At 36.5% G+C, this 21,614-nt stretch overlaps 1 protein-coding gene across 14 annotated transcripts; it reads left to right on the forward strand.

Annotated features, from left to right (window-relative positions):
* The first annotated feature begins 11,292 nt into the window (after positions 1-11,292).
* On the forward strand, positions 11,293-15,167 carry LOC125467970 (DNA-directed RNA polymerase III subunit rpc31-like). 14 transcript variants are annotated; one of them, XM_048569759.1, is made up of 8 exons: positions 11,298-12,263; positions 12,399-12,546; positions 13,296-13,415; positions 13,536-13,589; positions 13,701-13,747; positions 13,896-14,006; positions 14,353-14,407; positions 14,519-15,167. In XM_048569759.1, the coding sequence occupies exons 1-8, from the start codon at positions 12,165-12,167 to the stop codon at positions 14,533-14,535; spliced, it is 651 nt and encodes a 216-aa protein (XP_048425716.1). In that variant the 5' UTR covers positions 11,298-12,164; the 3' UTR covers positions 14,536-15,167. The 14 variants fall into 14 exon arrangements, 1 of the variants encoding a protein (XP_048425716.1); XR_007252844.1 differs by having other exon boundaries at positions 11,293-12,263; positions 12,399-13,415; positions 13,697-13,745; XR_007252843.1 differs by having other exon boundaries at positions 11,294-12,263; positions 12,399-13,589; positions 13,701-13,745.
* The last annotated feature ends 6,447 nt before the right edge of the window (positions 15,168-21,614 follow it).

The raw sequence follows: 21,614 nt of genomic DNA on the forward strand, positions 1-21,614 counted from the left end.
TCTATCACTTCAACTGCTGTCAAAAAGTTCATTGAAACCAAGATCTTACACATGTATGGGGTGCCCGAGACAATTGTTACATACCGTGGGCCATCTTTTATTTCAAAAGAAGTAGAGGAATTTACAAGTAAGTTCAAGATAAAGATGATCCAATCCAGTCTTTACTACCCCCTAATCAAATGGTTAAGCAGAAGCCAGCAACAGGATCTTGGTGAATATTATTAAAATGATGGTAATAGATAGTCTAGAAAAATTGCATGAGAAGTTAGGAGACACTTTGTAGGCTTACAGAATCTCCAAAAGGGCAGGAACTGGAACTACTTAACCTTCGAGCAAGATCCTGTACTTAATATGAAGATTAATGTGAGTTCTGTTAGGTTCCAAAACTAGTTTGGGCTACACAGTGAAGAGTACATTTAAGCTATGTGTCAAGAGACTAAAGATTTAGATGTAGCCCTAATTGAAGCTCTAAATAAAATTCAAGAAGGAAAAGAGTTGTTGCCTGAGCTTATAACAAAAAGGTGAAGTGGAAAACCTTCAAAGAAGGGGAATTAGTGTGGAAATCGATTTTGCCCTTGGGAGCTTAAGTTAGAGGCTTTGGGAAATGGAGTCCTACTTGGGAAGCCCTATTCACTATCAACCAGACACTGGATAGACGAGGATATTACTTGACAGATTTAGAAGGAAACTTGCAAAGACATCCAATTAATGCTAACTTGCAAAGACATCCAATTAATGCTAAGTTTTTGAAGAAATATCATCCAACTTTATGGGATACAAGAGATTGTTATATTGAGGGGAGTTAAGCAGTTCAAGAAAAAAAAAATGAAGTTAGGGAAGTAAGACAAGTAAAAGTGAAGAAGGAAGTTATTTCATTTCATAAGAGGAGAAGTTACAATGACCCTAGCCTAACAAATTTACATCTTCACCTAAAGTGATTATTTTTGAAAAATAAGTTTGCATAATTGTAAAGATTCTGGTAGGCTTGGCTAAAATAGTACTACTATTGGCAAGTTGTGACTCAGCATCCTCTAGCTCCAAGTTCTCCCTCTTCACCTCTTCAATTTACTGATGAAGTTTACTGAGATGACTCGCTTGTTCAGCATTCAGCACAGCCTGTTGCTTCTTTAATATCTAGATTTCAGAAGTCACCACCTTGATCTTATCTTCTGTGGGTGAACCTTCATCCACCAGTTTTTGTATGTGAGTCGAAGTTCTGGTTTGTTTCTCTTTGAAGCACCTCACTCGATTGGCTTGCCTATTAGCCCACTGGTGCTGATCCCTTAGAGCTATCAAATTCTCAATATAAGAGAGGAATAACTCACATTGAACCTTTGATAATTAATTAGCCTTGTGCAATTCAGTAATGGCCTTCCCTACATCGTGGAGAGCCTTGAGACTAAAGGAAGCTGAGAAGTCCTTTCTAGCCCACTCTTGGAAGATCTACCTGTTGATCATGAAAGCGTTAAGACTCGGAGGGATGTTTTGAAGACCTTAGCCTTGTCTTAAGTTTCCCGAACTCTTTAAAAAGCTCGGGCAATGATGCTATCATTGAGGTGGGTGCAAGGGGTAGGGGCATCTCTCCATCTCCTTTAGAGGTTGCAGTAGTGAGAGCAGTCTCAGCAGGAGGAGAAGCCCGAGAAGTAGAGGTAGCAACAATCTTACTTGCTTCTTAAGTCAAGGAATTGGAATTCCAGTAACCCTAAAAGCCATTGGAGGCCTTGGGAGAGCTGCTTTATGCACCAGAGGCAGAGGAGATTGGTCCAAGCCTTCTCCAAGACTCTGTTGCAAACCAAGAAAAACAAGTTAAGAAGAAACTCTATAATTCAGATTAAAGGAAGGCGAGATAAGAGAAGTTAATATACATGGGTTAAGCTCGGAGCGTTGGAAGAAGATGGAGGAGTTGTTGCCTGAGAGGGCTGAGTAGGGTCAACCCTGCTCATTGAAGAAGAAGGAGGAAAGACGCCCGAGCTCTGACCAGATGCCTGTAAACATCAAGAAAAGACAAGTGTCAGCAAACCAACTTATGCAGAAAAGAAAAATAGAAGTGGAAAAACTTCCATACTTGAGCAGGACCCTGAATAGGAAGATGAGACACCTCTGTGGTTGCTGTTGCCTGAGAAGAAGTAGGTAGATTGGCTTAAGTAGCAGCGTGAGAAGCCTTCGGGCTAATCACCTTTGAGACCATAGAGATCTCAGGGACTATGGGCTCCCTAAATGAAGTGGTTGGTGGATGATTGGTCTCCTATGCTGGGGATGACTAGAAAAGCAAAGAAAAGTATAAGTATAAACAAAAAGAGATAACTTTAATCATAAAAAGATTCAAGTTAGGGATGCTTACCGAGTTACTTTCATCCTCCACATAATGCCACATCTTCCTAGTCTTTGGATTGAATTGGGAAGTTGAAGTCACTACCAACGCTAGTGGGGAAGTCAAGGGAGTAGGATCAGGGCTTTGCCCAACTGAGGAAGTTGATGTCCCAACCTTTGCCTAAAAAGAAGAATAAAAAAATTAGTCAGCATTGGTTTATCAGATGTTGGATGATCACAAGCTTAGTTAAAGGAAGATAGAAGTAAGCATATCTTTTTGGGTTTAGCTTGAGAGGGGGAAGCATGCACTGATCAGGTAGAAGGAGAAGAAGGCTCGGGCTGCGTGGTTCCTTCACTTCTAGTATCCTATTTCAAAGCATAAGATATGAGTCAGTAAAAATATTAAGGGAAGAAATTGTGACTAACAACTGAGGACTTAAAGGGTGTAGGTCATACCTCAAACTCTTCAATGATTACATCAAGGAAATGCTTGTATTTCTGATACATCTTTGCATCCAATGGCTCCTCCCTTGAGGCAAAAGTAGGCTTCTTTGTTGCTTGAGGCCCTAATGACAAAATAAAAGAGAAAATATTAGCTCATACTTTAGGAGAATTCGAAATTGCAACTAAACAGGAAAAATGAGATAGTTTACTAGAAGCCTTATGTTTTTTCTACTTGCCTCAGCTAAAGAAGCAGATGACTTAGAAGATTTGGAGGCTTTGGAGGATTGACCCCTAATTATTTTCTTTGTGAGGGTTGCCCGTGGACTTGGTATGGAGAGTTGAGTTTGAGGTTGCTTTTCGGGCTCGGACTTTAAAGATTCCACCACTGTTGCCCGAGTCTCCACTACGGGTTCAACTTCACCCTCAAATTCTCCAAACAACTCTGAGAGGTCCTTAGCATTGCTAGCAGTGTGACCAGAACCAATACCTTGTCTCGTAGCTTCTTCTTTTAGCCTGATGTCCACCATTTCGGTATTACCTTGGGTTGCATGTTCAAACAACCAAGAGAAGGGTTAATGGAGGACATATCATAAAAGAATCATAAAAAAAAAAAAATTGACAAAAGATACCTATTAGAAATAGCTGGTTTTTTTGATAAATCATCTTCTTTTAGCCTTCAAGCTCATTCGACTTGGGATAAAACTTGATTGTGAGTTGCCCGAAGAGGCGGTTATGAGACTCTCTGAGGTCTCGTGCATACTTATTCGACCATTTGATTTCCCAACAAATGGAGAAGGTTGAAGTACATTCAAAGTTGAGAGTTACGGGTTTTCAGGCAATCTTGCTCATGACTTCAAGACTGTGTTGGGCAACCCAAAATGTGACTTCTTGTGGAAAGCAAAGACGGTAGGAGGAGCCACATTGCATAGAGTAAAAAAAAGAGACTGGAATGGCTTGCCTGTTGCAGAAGTTTAGATGGGAAACCTCTAGCCATCGTTCATAACGGCTGCTCCTTACACCTTAGGCCAGGTCTCTCGGCTGAATGCAACTTATGAACCTCTCATTGCAGAAGGCATTGTCGTCATCCCTAAAGGAATCTTGGAATATTTGGTCTAAAAACCAAGGGTATCTTCTTAGTACTGAAGCTCCCCACTCCAAGTCTGTTTGAGTGCGGCAGGTTTTGAAGAAGAACAGGCAGACGAATGTAGAATGGTTGGTGAGAGAAGCCTCAACCAAGATTCGGGCAGGAGTAACACCCTTAGGGAACTTTAGATTTGGTGCTTGAAGCTTGGGGAAATACCATAGCAACCACAACTGGACTATCCAGGTTGGCCTGTTAAGGTTGGTTTCAAATGGTTCACCCTTAGTCATTTTGAAGAGAAGATGGAAGAGATGACTGAGAAGGAAAGGGCCCGTGGACACATTATCAAAATGATGGAGAGCTTCCACCAAGGGGATCCACTCGACCTGTACTTATTTGGATTTGTTGGGGAAGATGTGTTTGTTAAGCTAGTACAGAAGAAAGTACATGTGCTCTTGATCTCTGTTGGCGTTAGATAAGAAGGGGCAAAAGTTCTTCTTAAAAAATGGGTTAAAACCCGTGAATGAAGTACCATAGCTTTTAAAAGTGGAAGAGTTATACTCCAGCTGAGTCATGAGATCAGAAGTGCTCGAGCTCTCAACAGTCAGGCGAGAAAGGGGAGACTAGTCATGGATAACATCCATAACTCTGCCCAAAGGCCCTAGTCCAAAGACTTGAGCCATGTTGAGGATGGTTGGGGCATGTGACCCATCATGAAATCGAAAGTGTTGGTCCTCGAATTTCAGAAGAGAAGAGCTGTGGTCAACAACTTGTCGCTTAGCAATCATGGTGGTCTTGGAAAACATTATGAGCTCGTACATGTTGTTGTTCATCCACTTCTTCATGAAGATGAGCTTAAGCTCGTTTATCCATTGCGTCCAGCCCTTATGTTTCATTAAAAGGAAGCTTCTTCGATGGTTTGACCACTTAAAAGCCGAAATACCCGCCTCAGCCAAATATGGGTTGGGAGTGAACCAGTTGGCCTTGGGCATATTGTTCACTACTGTAATTAGGACTTGAGAAGTCTATGCAGGTCCCAGGGCAGGTCCCAGGGAGTGTACTCCCTCTTCCTCGAAGAAAAGATAAGTATTTAGGCCAGCCCGAGGGTGATGAAGGCCATTGAGCAAACGACACATAGTGGTAATGCCTTCGCCAAATTCACAGGAAGATTGGGCATCTTTGGGTTCCATTGGATGATTTTGAAAAGAGAATGAGGAGAAAATTGGGACTAGGAGCTATAACTTAAAGAACAAGAGAGTCCTGGGAGATTCGGAGAATCTGAAGACTCTGGAAATTCGAAGGATGAGGATTTCAACCACAATAAACACATGTTGTTTGAATGCAATGGTCTTAAAAACATCTTTTTTGTCGCATGATTTTCGCATTCCTTTTATGGGATAATTAAGAATGATTTTCGCATTCCTTTTTTGTCTCTTTGGTCTCCTTTTTCTTTAGCATTTGGTTCAAATTCAGAACTCTCCGTCCAACCATCACTGTAGGCTCAAAGTTGCTTTGTGTTTAGATTGATTAATGGCTCATTTGGATGTGCTTTTAAAATGATTGAAAACGCTTTTTGAGAAATTGTTTTTGGGTTCCAAAAGCACTATAACTGCTTTCTACAAGAAGCACCGGTTATGTGTTTCTTCTAGGAAGTATTTAAATATTTTTTCAGAAGTTACTTGCATTTTTACTAAGGATTGTTTCCAAAAACATTTTCACTAAAAACGTATTCAGTAATTTTAAAGGCACATTCAACGAGTTTTAAATATATTGAATAAAATGTAACTGGAATAAAGTAATGTTATAGTTGTATTGCCATACGTTATATAGACGTTGTGATAACGGTATTGATATATTAAATTTGATCGGACTTGTCTAAGACCAAGAAACAACCTTAAACAGAAGAAACAACAAAACCAAAAACTAAAAGCAAATACGAACGAAACAAAACCTGAAGCCTAAGGCTAAAACCCCGACACATGGCCCCATTTTTTCCTCTTTTCGGATGGTAAATATTTCTCAGAACATGGAGTTTGAAAAATTATGGACTAGAACTTGTTATATTCAACCAATCCGACTAACATTATGATAACAAACACTGCAACTGCTGCCAAAATCGTATTATTCGAGCAAGCCTTGAAACGAGTTTCAGCTGCGAGGAGTAAAGCCTCTAAGTCTTTTTATGTAATGGGTTTGTCGAGAGACTGAGCACGACGGATCACTTTATTCTTATAGTGACGGCCGACATTTTCCATGATCACATCAATGATCTCGGTCCCAAGAACAGGAGAACCTACTTATTCTAGTTTGTGGGCAATATCATTGACGCGAGAAAGAAATTTAGCAATCAACCCGTCCACATTAGTAGTACGACAAAGATCACTGCGGAGCGGCGATATGTGTTTCTGACTAGCCAAGGCAAACTGTTCTTCCAAAATTAGCCAAGTTTTTCGAGCTGTACGGTCCTGGTGAGTGATGGAGCCAGGGCCGGCCCAGGAGCAGTGCAAGCTGGGCGACCGTCCAGGGTTCCAAAAAATTAGGGCACTAAAATTATTAGAGTGGTGTATTCAAATATGTGAGTATTAGTTTTTTAAATTTGGTTAAATGACAAAGAAATTTAACTAAAATTAGTGGCTTTCATTCTTTAAAATTAATGAGGAGGTCTTGGGTTTTAAACACCATGTGTGGTTATATCTAAAAGTTTGACCATAAGAAGTGGTGCTTTATTTTGTTTAAAATTAAGAAGGAGGTCTCTAGTTTGAAACACTATGTGTGTTTTTAAATTTCCAACTTTACAAATTTCTTTTCATAAGAGTTTAAATTTATGACATTTGGCTAACTTTTCAAGAGGTTTAGTCAGAAGCAATGATTTTGTTGCTTAAAATTAACGAGATTTCCTGAGTTCGAAATGCTATGTGCATGTTTATTCTTTTCAATTTTTACGAATTTTTGTTTGGTTGTTAATTCCTTTTTAATTACTAGCTAGTAGCTATGTGGGTTGCAGTTTTAAATAGTCGTTCCAATTCAAGTCGAACCTTCAACAAAAAGTAATGTATAGACCAAATCTGCAAATCATATGATGTGTCACCACCAGGTTTAATTTAGTGTTCATTCATTGCTTTTATATATATATTAAAGACTAGAAAATATCATTAACTTTTTAGTCCCATATTGACAAGGTTAGTAATTAAGAAAAAATAAATAACGATTTATATAAAAACACTTTAAAAGTTCAGATAGAAAGTAAACAAAACTCATCATTTATATACTTGTAATCCCTTTTTTGGTTCCCTTCTCTTGATACAAATTAAATTAGTTGTTTGGTGTTTTTAAATTATGAGTCTGAAGTGGTTTTCTAAGTACAATTTTATCGAAATCTTACATGTGAAAATAGATAATTTTCTTATATGAAGTTAGAACACATTTTTTGACGTCGCTCCGGACCTACAAAATCTCAAGGCCGGCCCTGGACGGAGCCAAGCACATAAGCGCTTAAGGATCCATTGATCAAGTAGAGAGCAAGCTGGCCCTTTTGGACCCAATCTTCAAACTAGGGGTTGACAGTGTCCTCGGTTTTGTTTCCATCATCGTCGCCGGAGAGAAACTGAGGTGGACATGGAGAAGAACCATCCACAAAAGACATTAGTTTGTGAATCTTAAGCACGGGAACAATTTAGGCCAACCAAACAGGGTAATTCTTGCAGTCGAGTTCGACGTTGATAACGCGAAAGACGTTGGGAACACAGGCAGCAGTAGAAGAGGAGGTCACCATTGGAAAAATAAGTACAAAACAAAAGAACAAAGTTTGAATATCAACTCGATGAAATTGAGTGAGTGTAGAAATATGAGTAATTGTATTGATGTGTTGAAAATATTACAATCTATATATAGGGATATAGACTTACAGTAATTCTTATTTAGGTCGGAATATTACCCTAAGTACAATTGAAAATTACATTCACATATTACATGCTACAATCACAGAGATAATTCTGAATTAATTAAGGATAATCTAATAGTGACTCATGCATCTCGTATAAATACTAAAAGAAATATAAAACATGTTTCGGGGCAGATATTTTTTGGTTGAAGAAATATCCAACAGATTCTCAGAATAATGTTGGCAAATCAAAATAATTAGTGCAGCCGGTGGGGGGAATCGGATTTACTTGTAAGCCAAGTGAATCCTACAAATTGGGTCACGCCGGGAGAAGGATGAAGACCTTCCAATAATGGTTCAAATTTATGCATTTAATTATTTCGTAGGAAAAATAAAATAGTTAATTAAATTAATTAAGTAGTAAAGTTACCATTTAGTATATCCATTGGTTATAACTAATAATTTTTTTTTGGGTCGAACGATAGATTTTGTTAGATTAACTAATTGACAATATCTTTAATTGTCATCTCTCATCCAATGTCCCACACCATACTTTCGTTAAAAAAGGGAAATTTTTTCTTTTGTGCAACTAAACTACAAAGTAAATTCTTTTTGTTGAAAGAGGAGTGTTACCCTTTAACAACGGCGCGAGTTTAAACTCCGTCGGTTCCCTAATTAATCTAACATATGATTCAACAAATCTATCATTTAACCAAAATAAAAAAAAAAAAAATCTTTTTGTTGATGTTTCCAATATTGAATTGGTGTGATATGATATGATATGCTTTAGGTAATTGAACTTCTTGCTGGCTCGGCTTAGCTCATTTTCATTGAGTTTAACTTTTAATCTTGATCCTGACCAATGATAATTGAAAATGACGGTGGGTTTGAATAATCAACTTTGACCTCGTTTCCTGAATCCAATTTGTTTGTCTTTGAAACAAAAGTGTACTAGGTAATTTAGTTATTTTGATGCTACAAATTGTGAGGACCTTGATTCAACATAAAGTGTGATATAGTACCTTAGTAAGGGTGCTTCGGTTACTAAGTAATGATGATATATAAAGAGATAGGGATATAGAAGTAGACACGAGATGTATGTGGTTTACCTTAGGTTGGACTACGTCCACAGAATTAGAGGAGTTGTCATTATGGGATGTTTACATAATATAAGGGTTTAAGCATAATTAGAGAACTTAGTGTGAATTACGGGTCCTAAGATTCCAGATATCTTAATTGTGGGAGATAGTCTCATTTTATAATCATTTTGGTCATCTCTAACCAAATGGGCTAAATATAGTATCATCCATGTTTATAGCCTAGCAAAAAATTGTTTTTTAATGAACAAGCCATATTTATATATTATCTTCAATGTAAGGAGCTAAATATAACCCCTGAATAATTTATCAGTATTAATTTTATTGGTTGAAGTTACATAAAATATGCATACATACATCAACATCCTCATCTTGAATTGAGGAGAGAAGGAGGACTAGGAAGAGTAGAGAGAACGAGCGAAAGATAAGAGATACAAAGAAGAAATTCAAAAAGAAAGAAGAGAAAGACGGGAAAAACAAAACCGGGCTTGCTATGTTTGGCAAGCCTGATGGCCTTTGGTCAGCCCGATGTTGATTAGGATTTAACGAGTTTGTTAGAGACGGTTATTTTTAGCTTTCTTTGCCCATTTTTTAGATTTGAACTTTTAGTCTTCTTCACTAGAGATGGCCTTACAGGTAAGGAGAGTCCCCCATTCTTGTCTGTTGTCAATGTGGGACTCTAGAAACGTCGTTGTAACTAGTATTGCCACCTGTCCTTGAGCAAGTGGGCTTCATGTTGGAGGAATGGAGAGCTGACTTGTTTGAGGTTGGTTCGTGTGCTTTGCGAGTGACTCAGTAAGAATCTTTTGGAGGATTATCGAGTAGGGTTGGGTTCAAAAAATCGAAAACCGAAAAAAACCGAACCGAGGCTGAAAAAAACCAAACCGAAACTACCAAACCGAACCGAACCGGACTGAACTGAACTGAAAAAAAAAATCATATATAAATACTAAAAAATACATGTTGCCGTCAGGGTTTGAACCCTTTCTCTGTGGGTTGGGGTTGGTTGCTGCAAGCCAACTTGACTGTAGGCTTTGTGTTGTTATAATTGTACTAGTAATTTATTTATAGGTTTCTTGTGTTTAATGCTTTATAAAATTTCTTAACTTTACAAACCCTAGCTGTTCAGTCCCATTTCATTTCAGATCTCAAACACCTCTCTGTTTCGTCCACTGCTTCCTCTTTGCCTTTGCTTCCTCTCTCTCATTCTCTCCCTCCCTCCCTCCCTCTCCCTCTCCTTCCTCTCTTCCTCCAAATCACTCTCTCTCCAGTCTTCTCCTGTCCTCCTCACGGATTCCTTCTTCCAAACCATGATTTTCCCTCGCCCCTTTCGAGACCCGACGAAAAGGGGAATTGAAAGAGCTTGCGACGATCATGGCGATATCGCTGCAACAAAGGTTGTGGTTTTATTTATTTATTAGTTCATAGGTTTTTAATTGTATGGTTACCCATTTGAAATTTATGTAATTTAAGGTGAAAAAGTTTGTATTTTTCTCTGAATATGGTTACCTATTTGGAATTTTCGAGATCTATTGTGGACTTGACTATGAATTTGAATGTGGGCACTGGGCATGCGATATTGAAGTCCGATTATGGTATTTAGAAGAACCTAATTGCTTTTTTTTTTTTTTTTTTTTTTTGCGATTTACATCGATCAGTTAATTTGTTGAGTTATTTCATGATTTTGTAAATTTTAAAGTTTTTGAATTTTGAATCCTGGCGATGTACATTTCCTTGAAGAATATATGTTTATGTATTTGCTTAACTTTTGAAAATTTGAATTCGATCTGCTTAATCACAGGTAGTTGAATTACTTGAATATATTCAGGATTTTTAGGCTCTCAATTCTCTGATATATGAGAACTGGGAGGTTGATATGTAGATTCCTTCCATTTACATCATTTGAAAAATAAAAAAAAAAAACCGAAAAAAACCAAAACCGAACCGGAAAAAACCGAAACCGAAAAAACTGAACCGAAAAAAATGAACCGAACCGAACCGAACTGAAATTTTGGTTCGTTTTCGATTTTGGCAAAAAACCGAACCGTTTTGAACCGAACCCAACCCTATTACCAAGGTTTCCTGGTTGACAAGTAGTCGGTGGTTTCAATGTATAAGTTGCTGGTACAAACAAGTTATATTTATCATTTTTAAAGACTATAAATCATTTGCAAATTGAATACCTAAAATCCCTAAACTCTATTAAAATTAAACTCAATTGGTTAAAATGTTCATTGAGATTAAAATAACTTATTACTTTGGTCTTTGCCAATGAAAATTAATTGAAGTGGTTTCTGAGTTTGTCCACTGTAAATCATTTTGGTTAATAAGTGAAAAATTTGTCCATTTCTTTGTTACATTATCACGTGAACGACTATGTGATTACCTTTTTAAGGGTATTTTTGTCATTACCCAAAGTGTAGGCACGCGAGCTGGTTGGAATGTCACGTGCTTCACTCTTTCTCCGAAGTCCGCAGAGTTAAGAAGAAAAAAGAAGTGTTGGATCAAAATCATCCGATTAGATTTGCCTGATTTTTATATTTTAATTTCTATTAATTTCCGCCGGAGCTGTGGGTTAGGGTTTTTCTGAAATTTGAGATGGGAATCTAAAATGCTTCCTTCCAAATTTCCAATTCCATTAATGCTTGAAAATTTGAGATGGGTTTTGGCTTTTTCTTGATTTTGGCAGATTAAATTTGAAATTTAAAGGTATAGGTCTATAATTTGCTGCGAATTAATGTTGTTAATGGATAGATAATATTGCTGCAGATTGATTGCTCATTTGCTTGTTTTTATCAAATTCAGAGTTTCTGGTTGGGTAAGATTAGGCCAGTTTATTTGATGTAGGGTTTAGGGTTGATTGCCGGCCGCAGTCACAAGATCCTTCAGGTGCTAATATTTATATCAAGAGGAACAAAAATACTACTATAATTTGAATATATGTACATAGTAATTTGATGCTGTTCAATTGTTCATACAACTTGTGTTTCCAAACCCAATAGAGAATTCAATAAATTTGATGCTGTTCATTTCGATTGTGTAATTGTTACGAAGAGATATTTGACAAGGATCGTAGAATTTAATTAAATAGTGTCATGAATTCACTTCAACCATTATCTTCTTTTGAGTTTAACCTTTCATAGCTTTTCAGGGTTTTTTGTGGAATTGATGAATTTTCTCATGTCACTACCATAGTTTTTTCTTTCTTGAGATTAGATTACCAGTTAACCAAATAATACTCTGCAGAAAAAACATAGCTTAAATTGCTAATATTCTTTTGCTTTTTAAATTTAAGGTGCAAAATTTTTTGTTTCTTTCAAATGAATTTTTATTGAGTAACTCCTGCGTTTGTATGTCAAGATCAATGACATATAGAGGGCGTGGATGCGGTGGATTTTCAGGTGGGGGCGGTTTTGGCTTTGCTAAGCAAGAGCCTTTTGTGCTTTTTCCTGTGAGTTTTTGTTGCTGCAGTTTTGGCAAATTTTGCATAAGTTTTGGAACTTTGCTAGGTTTCCATGAATTAGAAAAAGACACTTACGGCTGTGTTCCTACTTTCCGTATTTAACGTCAAAATTTTACTTTGCAGGACATTGATTTGCGTATTCCCAAAGGTATATCTTATCTAGAGAAAAAACACACTCTTACTGAGGAAGAAAACTTAATCAATCAAACTCGCAAGTTTCAAAATATTTGGAAAGGCTTTCCTTATTATCTTGAGCAGAGCCCTTCGAATGGTTAGCATGTTGTGGTTTAATTTTCATTATTTTTGTTTATTATCAGTACAAGTGGTAGTGGAATAAGCAATCTATGTTTAATTTGCATATTCGATCTGTTTTTCCCTTTCTTTTTCTCTATAAAATATGAATCCTAGCCATTATTTTGATGTTGCGGAGAGCATTTCCATTGTTGTTGTATGTTTGAAAATTTGAACTCATTAAATAGACTAGCAATGTTGTAGAGATACTTGTATGCTGTGTACAGTGAAAGTTCTGTTTATGCAGTTCCAATGAAATTCATACAGATATGTTGATAAGCTTGGATCTTAAAAAGTAATCAAACAACATGGATATGGTTGAAGATAAAAGTACATATTTATAGTGAATCTGAAGTTGATCTCACCAACGTTTATAGTTAGATGTAAGAAGCTCACACATCCCTTCCAAAACCAATAACATTCTTCTGTTTGTGACCATTATGCATAGTGGCACACTATCATCAAATGTTTAATTGAAGAAGATTCATAAATAGCAATAATTTCTGACATTCGTGTTGCAAGGAGCACCACTACTAATTCCTGTTTAAATATAATGTTCAAGAATTTTTGCTATAGGTGCCTTATATCCAACACATGAATGCTTACACTATTCTTTTTATTTGAATACCATAATGCTTAGGATTTGATTCTTGATTATTTTTTGGATTCTTTTGAACCTATACCAGATTATGTTTGATAATAATACATTTCTTTAACATGTGGTCGTAGAGAAGCAAAACATGGATGTGGAAAAATATTCTGACAGGACAAAGCCAAAAACCATGATAAGACGCGGTTCTCTTTTTAGTATATTGGAGCTCAAGGGATTTCCTCAAGAACTGACTGGAGGTTTCCAATCTGAATAATCGTATTTAAAAAATGGGAATAGCATTCAATATTAATGCTCTATTTTGGTTTTATGGCTATCTTTTTGCTTTTGATATGCATGCTGATGTGATGGTATTTCAGGTTCAAGGGTACAGCAGCCTGGCCGAAAGAGAGTTAGATGGAATCCTGACTCAGGTTCTATAAGATTAGATGTTTTGTTTTACTGTTGTCTTCTTTCATCTCTTTTTGGGGCTCTCTTTGCTCCTCAGAGATTCTGAATATAACTGATTAAAAAAACACAGACAGAGCTGGTGAAGTTGGATTTATTTGAAAAGCTTGAGCCGGTGTCAGGTGTGAGAAAGTCTTTAGAATCTCTGTAACTACAATACTTTGGGTCAAATATCACTTATGAAAAGAACCTATATTATTTGTGATCTAAAGATTTCTTGTCATCGGTAGTTCAATTTTTGTATGCATTAAGATAACATTTCTCCTTTGTAGTGCCAAAATGATGCAAAAGAAAAGAAAGAATGTGAAGGTGAGGATGTAAATGAAAATGAGGAGGAGGCGGAACCAGAGGACGAGGACTTTAGTGATGATGATTACTGTAAGGTTCGTAAAGGAAATATTGGGTCTAATTTATGTATTAGATTTTTAACTTAATTAAAAGTTGTCACTTCAATATTGTCATTGGTTGTACTTTGTTTATGCTCACTGTTGCAGTTTTCATTACTTGTATTTGCCACCTGATTCCTCACATGTTTGTTAGAAGTTCTATTCACAATTTTCAAGTTCGGAACTGGGAGGCATGTTGACTCAGAATGAATAACGGCTATTTTAATTTCGTTTCCTGTATAAGGTTTCTGTTCATATTATTTTGCTGTTTCTGGTAGGATTAGGTTTTGTGTCCTCTCGACTGGGAAAACAAAATGTGTCTAATCAAACTATGGTCTTGCAGAACTCTGATTTTGAGGATGATGAAGATGATTATAATATGGAAGATGACGGTGACGGTAGGACACATTTATCTGATCCACTGCAGTTTTTATCATACTGTTACAATATGGAATAATTGAGCTTGTGGATTTACTAATGAGCTTACGCTTTTGGTTTTAATGATGCAGGCGAACCTCTTTTATAGCGAGAAGGTGTAGCGTACGACGGATACATCTCATGTCTCTTCAATAAAACGGGGTATGGCTGTGCAATTAGTTACTAATTTTCTGGCACAAAGCTCTTGTTCTTCGAGGAAATGATATCTCAGTCTGCCAACATTATAGCTTATTGGATTTTGTTAATACGAGGTCAGTCTTGCATTGATGATACATGTCTTGCATATAAACCAAAAATGTTATATATAACACTACTGCCTTAATTCCATAACTGGCAACTAGCAGCAAGCGCACACACAAGGTTAGCCATGCCACATTTCGTATTCCAAACGCTCAATCATAACACTTTCCTTCTTAAATTGTTCCCTCTAATATTATAAACTAAGCAGCAATGAGAGGATAGGAAACAGAAACTCATTGCCATCGTCCAACGCCAAGAATCATTGGAGTAGATGGGGGCTGCAGCACATCACTACCAGAGGAAATTCCATATTTTATATATGGTTTGAATAGCTGAACAGAAAAGCTTTGTTCTATATGTTAATCACCAAATCTCTAATGGTATCTATTGTTAAATGATGTTTTGGGATCATGAGGGGGAGATTAATTTGAAGATGTATGCAGGTGCTACTTATATCGCAATACATTGGTTTCGAAATTACCCTCCTCTTCATTTGACCATTAGCGTGAGCTGGGTTTTTGCATATCTTTTGATTGCAAAGACAATATATCCTTATGCATATGTTTTTGTATATTTAACATGCAATCCGTCTTTGATATTCAAATCAAATGTAAACATACAAGACTCATTAAGTTTTGTGAAAACCCTTTGAAAAACCATACAACCCTTAAGATGTGACATTCGCCCTAAATGAACTTACAATTATTAACCACAAGAAGCATTTCTCAATTTCGAGGTGACATTCTAACAGAAATTGCATTGATTACTTATCTAACTAAACATCCTAATGGTAGCTAACCATTAAGACATAAAAATTGTTTAGACACAGTGATTAATAATTCAAAGTATGCATGCATAATATCTAAGCAATTAAATAAAGATTACATATTCATGTTAAGCCTCGTGACTTCACCCTAACAAAAGGGATTAGTTACATACAGCCATAAAACAAAATATTATTAAGAACATGGATAGAAAACACCTTCTAAATAAACTTAAATTGTGAAAAATTCTCTAGTTGCCGAATTCTCCAAAATAGTGCATAGAGAACCGTACTGGTTAAATAACCTTATTTATACTACAAAGTAAAATCCTTCCTAGAAAAGGTTTTCTAAAAACCAAGAAATAAAATAGAATAAGATAACTAGGAAATACATTTCTATTTTAACTTTGGAAAATCTAGGTAGCCACAAAGAATCCCACATTTCTTGAGCAAAACACCTTCAAATTGGACCCAAGATGACTCTTTATAAAGTTTAAGATTCCTAAACATAGCTTCAAAAGGGCCCATCACCAAAATATACCATCTTGGACGTCAAAAAATCCGAGTAAGCCCAAAACGTCACTTTGACAGCACTGTGCATTGCTCCTTTATTTCATTGCCATAAAGTATCCATTTGGTTGAAAAGTTTGAAATTTTGACACAAACAAGCTGAGAGACTCACGCACATCCTCCAATTAGAATCATTTCAAAATTCGTCAATTTGAGCACTTTTTGCTCGAGAGGAAGTTGAAAGTCCTACATTGGAAACATGGCTGGCCTTGGCCTAGTGCTAGCTGGGCGACTGTCGGGGCCTCAAAAAATCAAGGGCACAACAAAATTATGAGGGTAGTGTATTCATACATGTTTCCATAAGCGTATAAATTAAACAATGTTTGGTTGAATCATCACGAAGTATATTTAGAGGCGGTGGGTTTGTTGTTTTGAAGTCTAGATTTATTATTTGGCTTCCCTTGTCAAAGGTTGTAAATTTTACCGTACATGCCCTAGTTAGATTTAGGATTTAAATGCTACTTTGGGATCATGCTGCTGGAAATATCATTTCAAGAGCTTAACTTCTCTCATCAAAGGTTTGTTCATTCATATGCATATCATGCCATTGTTTCCAATTCATTATGTCTAGTGGGTCTATCTAGTCAAAACTTCTTATTGCTTTTGCACGGGCTGGGCACACACTTTAAGACAACCCACATGGATCATCTGACAGCTTTTTCCAGAAAATGGATTTTCACCTTAGATCTTTCTAGATTGCTTTTGCACATGACACATAGCTTTTCTTGTTTGAAACTCAGCCTGCTTTATAAAGGCCATGTTAGGGTTCATTTGGTTTTTGGGGTTTGAGATTGGAAATTTTTTTGAGAGTTTTATTTTCATCTCTATCTTAGATCTCCTAGGAACATCAAGCATATTTTATGGGTAATGTTCTTCATTGAATATTTCTAAACCTATCTTTGAATTTGGTTGCTTAAATTCGTTTTCTATGCTATTTGTTTTGACTAGGAGTTTTATATTTTTAGAAAAGAGTTGATTTTAGCTTTGAGCTACCTCTTGTATTCTTACCTGAAAACCCTAGCCACAAAATCACACTCATGCACTAAATACCCACATCATTGCATATTAGGTAGCATTATTTTTGTGATTTTGATTTCTGTTTTAGGTCAAGTTTTTCCAAGTTTCAAATTTGTGAACTGACCTAGTTTTTGGATTCTTGTCAGTTTCATCCAAGTGTTTGACTGGTGAAACTAACTAGACCTCGAATCCAGATTTGCATATCATTATATGCATAGTTTATGTGTCGGTCTCGGTGCCACAAAGTGAAAAGTTCAGGAGGAGCTATCATCTTGTGAAGACTGGAGACAACACTGTTTTGGTGCCACAAGATGAAGAGCTCAGGAGGAGTTGCCACTTCGTGAAGACCAAAGGAATCCATCTTGTGTAAGGCAAAGTTGCACAAATGTAAAGCTGCTCCGTAGATAGGGATCTAGGAATTGAACTTGTGTGGTCTTTGTATGAACCTTGATTATACTAGTGGATTGGACTAAGTGGAGAGTACTTGGTTTTTTAACCCAGAGGTGGGTTTTTCAGGCCAAAAATTTTCTTGTATTCAATGCTATACATAGCTTTCTTTTTGACCAAATAACCATTGCTAAAGATAAACGTTGTAGGGTTTGCGAGTATTAACACATTGTTAACCAAATAAACATAACTCGAGAATTAAGGCTAAAACATAATTGAAGATCACACTGTCTTGTTTTAGCTTTATAAGTTTGCTTGGTTTATATGATTGTGGCCACTTAACAATCTGTACTCTGTTGACTAGTACGTTCGACTAGTCAGTACAGTTGATTTCAAAGTTTACACTGCATATTATGAGCAATGAACTGAATTTTTGTTGACTAAAATAACTTGTACTGAACTAAGTTTGATTCATAGATTTGCGTTTGTTTAACTAATACAAATTTGTACTTAGTTGCTTGGTGAGCTTGACTAGTAATCCAGCATGCTTTAATTCATAATTGCTTTATCATTGCTGTTTACATAATGAACTGATATGTAAATGTGTTCAAGCTTAAGGATTATTGTCATGACACTAAACTGGGCAGTCTCTGATTAGTTGGACATATTGGTCAATTTGGTTTTGCTCTTGCAACTGCATTTTTTATCACTGACTAACTTGTAACTAGTTGACTAGCTCATTTGACTAGTCTACTGTGCAAAGTTCAATTTTTATTTGCAGAAGATTCCACCTAGTACCCAATTTTAGTTGTGTATTGGTAACAACAAGGTCGCGGGTTCAAGCTGGTATCTACGTGCCTTTTTCTTTGCAGTTTTTTACTAACTTTTGTCAAATTCCTTTGACCTTTGATAATAGTTAGTAGCTATGAGTGGGTTGCATGCTTTTGACATTCATTCCAATTCAAGTTTTGAAGGAAGATTTGTGAAAAACAAGTTCATTTGAGCAACATCAACAACATGCAATTAACAATTAAAAGGCGGAATCATGTTTATATGCACTCAAAAACAAAACTTAACCCATGAACTTCAAAGCCTAGTAGATAGGTGAACCAAGACTCAACTCAAAACAAAATGAGTTGAGAAATCAATACCTTTGTAGATTCCTCTTTGCATAAGCAAAGGCTAATCACCCAAAGAGAGGGCCTTCATTCCTTGCATCTTAGATCCATGGATTTGGATGGATGAAAAGGTTTCTCCAAGTTCCCAAAATTGAGAACCTCTAAGTCTCCACACCAAGGCATAATGAAGAAGAAATGAGTGACCTTGAGGAAGTAAGATTGCTAGATGTTTTCCTCAAGGGTGGCCGAAATTTTAGAGAGAAAGGAGAGCTTGTGTTCTCATCCTTTCCCCAAAAATAACCCTTAATGAATTTTGGCTATTAAGTCATACTTATTCCTTAATTCATTTGAGTGGCAAACTTGTAAATAAGTCCAAAACCACTCCTTCTCTAACATGGCCGGCCTAAGGGGATTTATTGGGCTATTTGGGCCTTTTTGAATCATTATTCATTAAGTTGTCATACAACTTAAGTCAATGGACTTGACGTTCGAAGCCCATTGGGCCTTAAGGTCCAAAACTATCCCGAGGTCTTTTAACGAACTTATTCGTTTGATTAATTAACATATTAATTAATCCTTGCCATAAATAATTAAACCATTTAATTATTCTTACTCATCTCCGTTGAATCTTCAATCTCTACCTTACACGGTGTACGATCCATTAGGTTCCTTTTAGCGAGGCAGTGGGCGATTCAAACTCTTTCAAATCGATTGTGAATTGAAACTTACTTTCAATTCTCCCTTTAGTGTTTATACACGTTTAGGGCTTCCACAAACCATGGTTGACGCCTAGCAGCATGTCATGGTTACCCAAGCTAATCAGAAGAGGTGGAGAACCTATTCAGTTTTAGGATTACAAATGCAATACGGTCTTTCTCTAATACAATACTCTTGACCACATTGTTTGGTTTGATAGTTTATTCATGTCTACTATCCAATGTGAATCTTGTACTTATATGATTACCTTGAATGTGATCTGGAACGCATTCCAACATCTCATTTATACTCTGGCCAGAGATTCTAAATCATATCATAGAGTATTCTCCCTCAAACAGTTTGAAGGTTAGAGATCCCTTGTTGCGCATTCACTTGCCTCCATGGCTAAGTGGCTTAACCCCGACGATGCCGTGGACACCCTGATAGAGTGACTTTGACATAATCAAAGATCAAGTACCTAACCACAAGACAGCTGTGATGCCTCAGGTCAAAGGACTACTTTGCATTATCCCAACCATGAGTTCTCATGTGACATGAATATGAGAACTCCTCGTTGATCGTGTTCAGTGAACTCATTCTCTATTGAGCACCTACATGTTTGTCTTGGTGTCACTCACACCAATGACTCGAGACTAGTCACTCTCCCTTAGAGAAGACACAGCACGTACTGATCTTAACGGACTGTCAATGCCCAATTGGCAATCCTATGATCAGGAACGTTTAGGATGTGTCTACGAAAGAATGGTCTCATGAATCTAACTTCTTTAGATCGCATTCTCCCAATCACATATTCCTTGGACTTATCGTTTAAGCATATAACATTTATATGAGACGGCTCAAACAATAATGTTTGCCCTTAATATTAAACTAGATTAGTTTAACATGTGAAATGTCCATAAAGTATCATCATATGATTGGTTTTAGGGCATATTTCCAACAATCTCCCACTTGCACTAGAGCCAATTAGCTTAGTCATCAGTGATGATACCTCTTCTGTAGTCATTTCATAAATGGCTGAGTAGTAGGCCTAGACAATGGATATCTATATGTTATCCATAGAAGCAACCTTGAGAATAACGACGTCACCATTATACATGATTCTCAATCATGTGGTTCAGTCTCTCATTTGAGTTCGGACCTTGATGAGACCTTGATTCCCTGGCTTGAGCTATCGCCCCATTAGTGTCATACACTTTCTGGTTGGAACCGAATGGAGAGTTCATAAATGAACTTTCCCATCCAAACAACAATGTTGTAAGCTTCTATATGGCAATATATTTTGCATACATGATGGAACACATTAAAGTCATTACTTTTAATGTTTCCACCCAAATATCTCTTTAGTCATAATAAAGAGATATCTCATTATCACTTCATTCATAATGAAGAGATATTCTATGATGGATTAGATTCATAATCTAATACATTTACGCTTCCATTACGTTACTCTAATTCTTCCTCATTCTTGAGGAATCCATCCTTAGTATTTCTTAAATACCTAAGGATTCACTTGACAATTGCCATGGTTCTGATCCTGGGCTTGCACTGATATCATCTTGTACCGTTCTAGGTACAACTTATATCAATGTTTTCATACAATATGAAATACATAAATCACCTTTCTGCGTGTGCATAAAGGATTCTATTTACGCATTATTTCTTTGGGAGTCAAAGGGTACATTCCCTTTGAGAAGAACAACTTCCTAGTCTCACTAGAATTGTCATTCTAATTGAAGTTTATTATCATATGAGAAACTTCCTAGCATCTCTTGTCTATTTTAGGGATTGATATAATCCAATTATATCTTGAAATCTATCATTATAGATTTCCATCCCATGTATATAGACTATGTCTCCCATATACATTCTATCATTATAGAATGTTTAAAGTCATAACTTTAACGATGAAGAATTCCTTTCATTTTCAAAATTAATATATATCATGTATATATATTCAAATTTAGGAATATGATTAACTCCCACTAATCTTTTGTAAACCTAGTAAACAAAAGATTCATTTACATCTTTATGAGAAATCAAACGATTTGATCCTTTTTCTCATAAGATGCTTATAGCTCCCACTAACTTGCTGAGATTCATGATGGATGGATCTCTACAACTTATATGTCTTGTGATTCTTAGTTTTAGACATATATTATCAAGACTATCTTGATAATGGTTTCGGAAACCCATATTATGTCCAAACATTGAATCACCATTTAGTTGTTTCTAGCAATCTTCGAATTAATTGAAACTAAGACTATGTCAAAGACGGTTTCTTCAAAGTCAACCATTTTCTTTGAGTGTAGTCACCTTAAGCTACCGATTAGCCATTAAGGTTTCATTATTTCGATT

The sequence above is a fragment of a genome, unplaced genomic scaffold (assembly GCF_019419815.1).
Source record: "Pyrus x bretschneideri cultivar Hongxiangsu unplaced genomic scaffold, Pyrus_bretschneideri_v1 Contig100, whole genome shotgun sequence".
Lineage (NCBI taxonomy): Eukaryota > Viridiplantae > Streptophyta > Magnoliopsida > Rosales > Rosaceae > Pyrus > Pyrus x bretschneideri.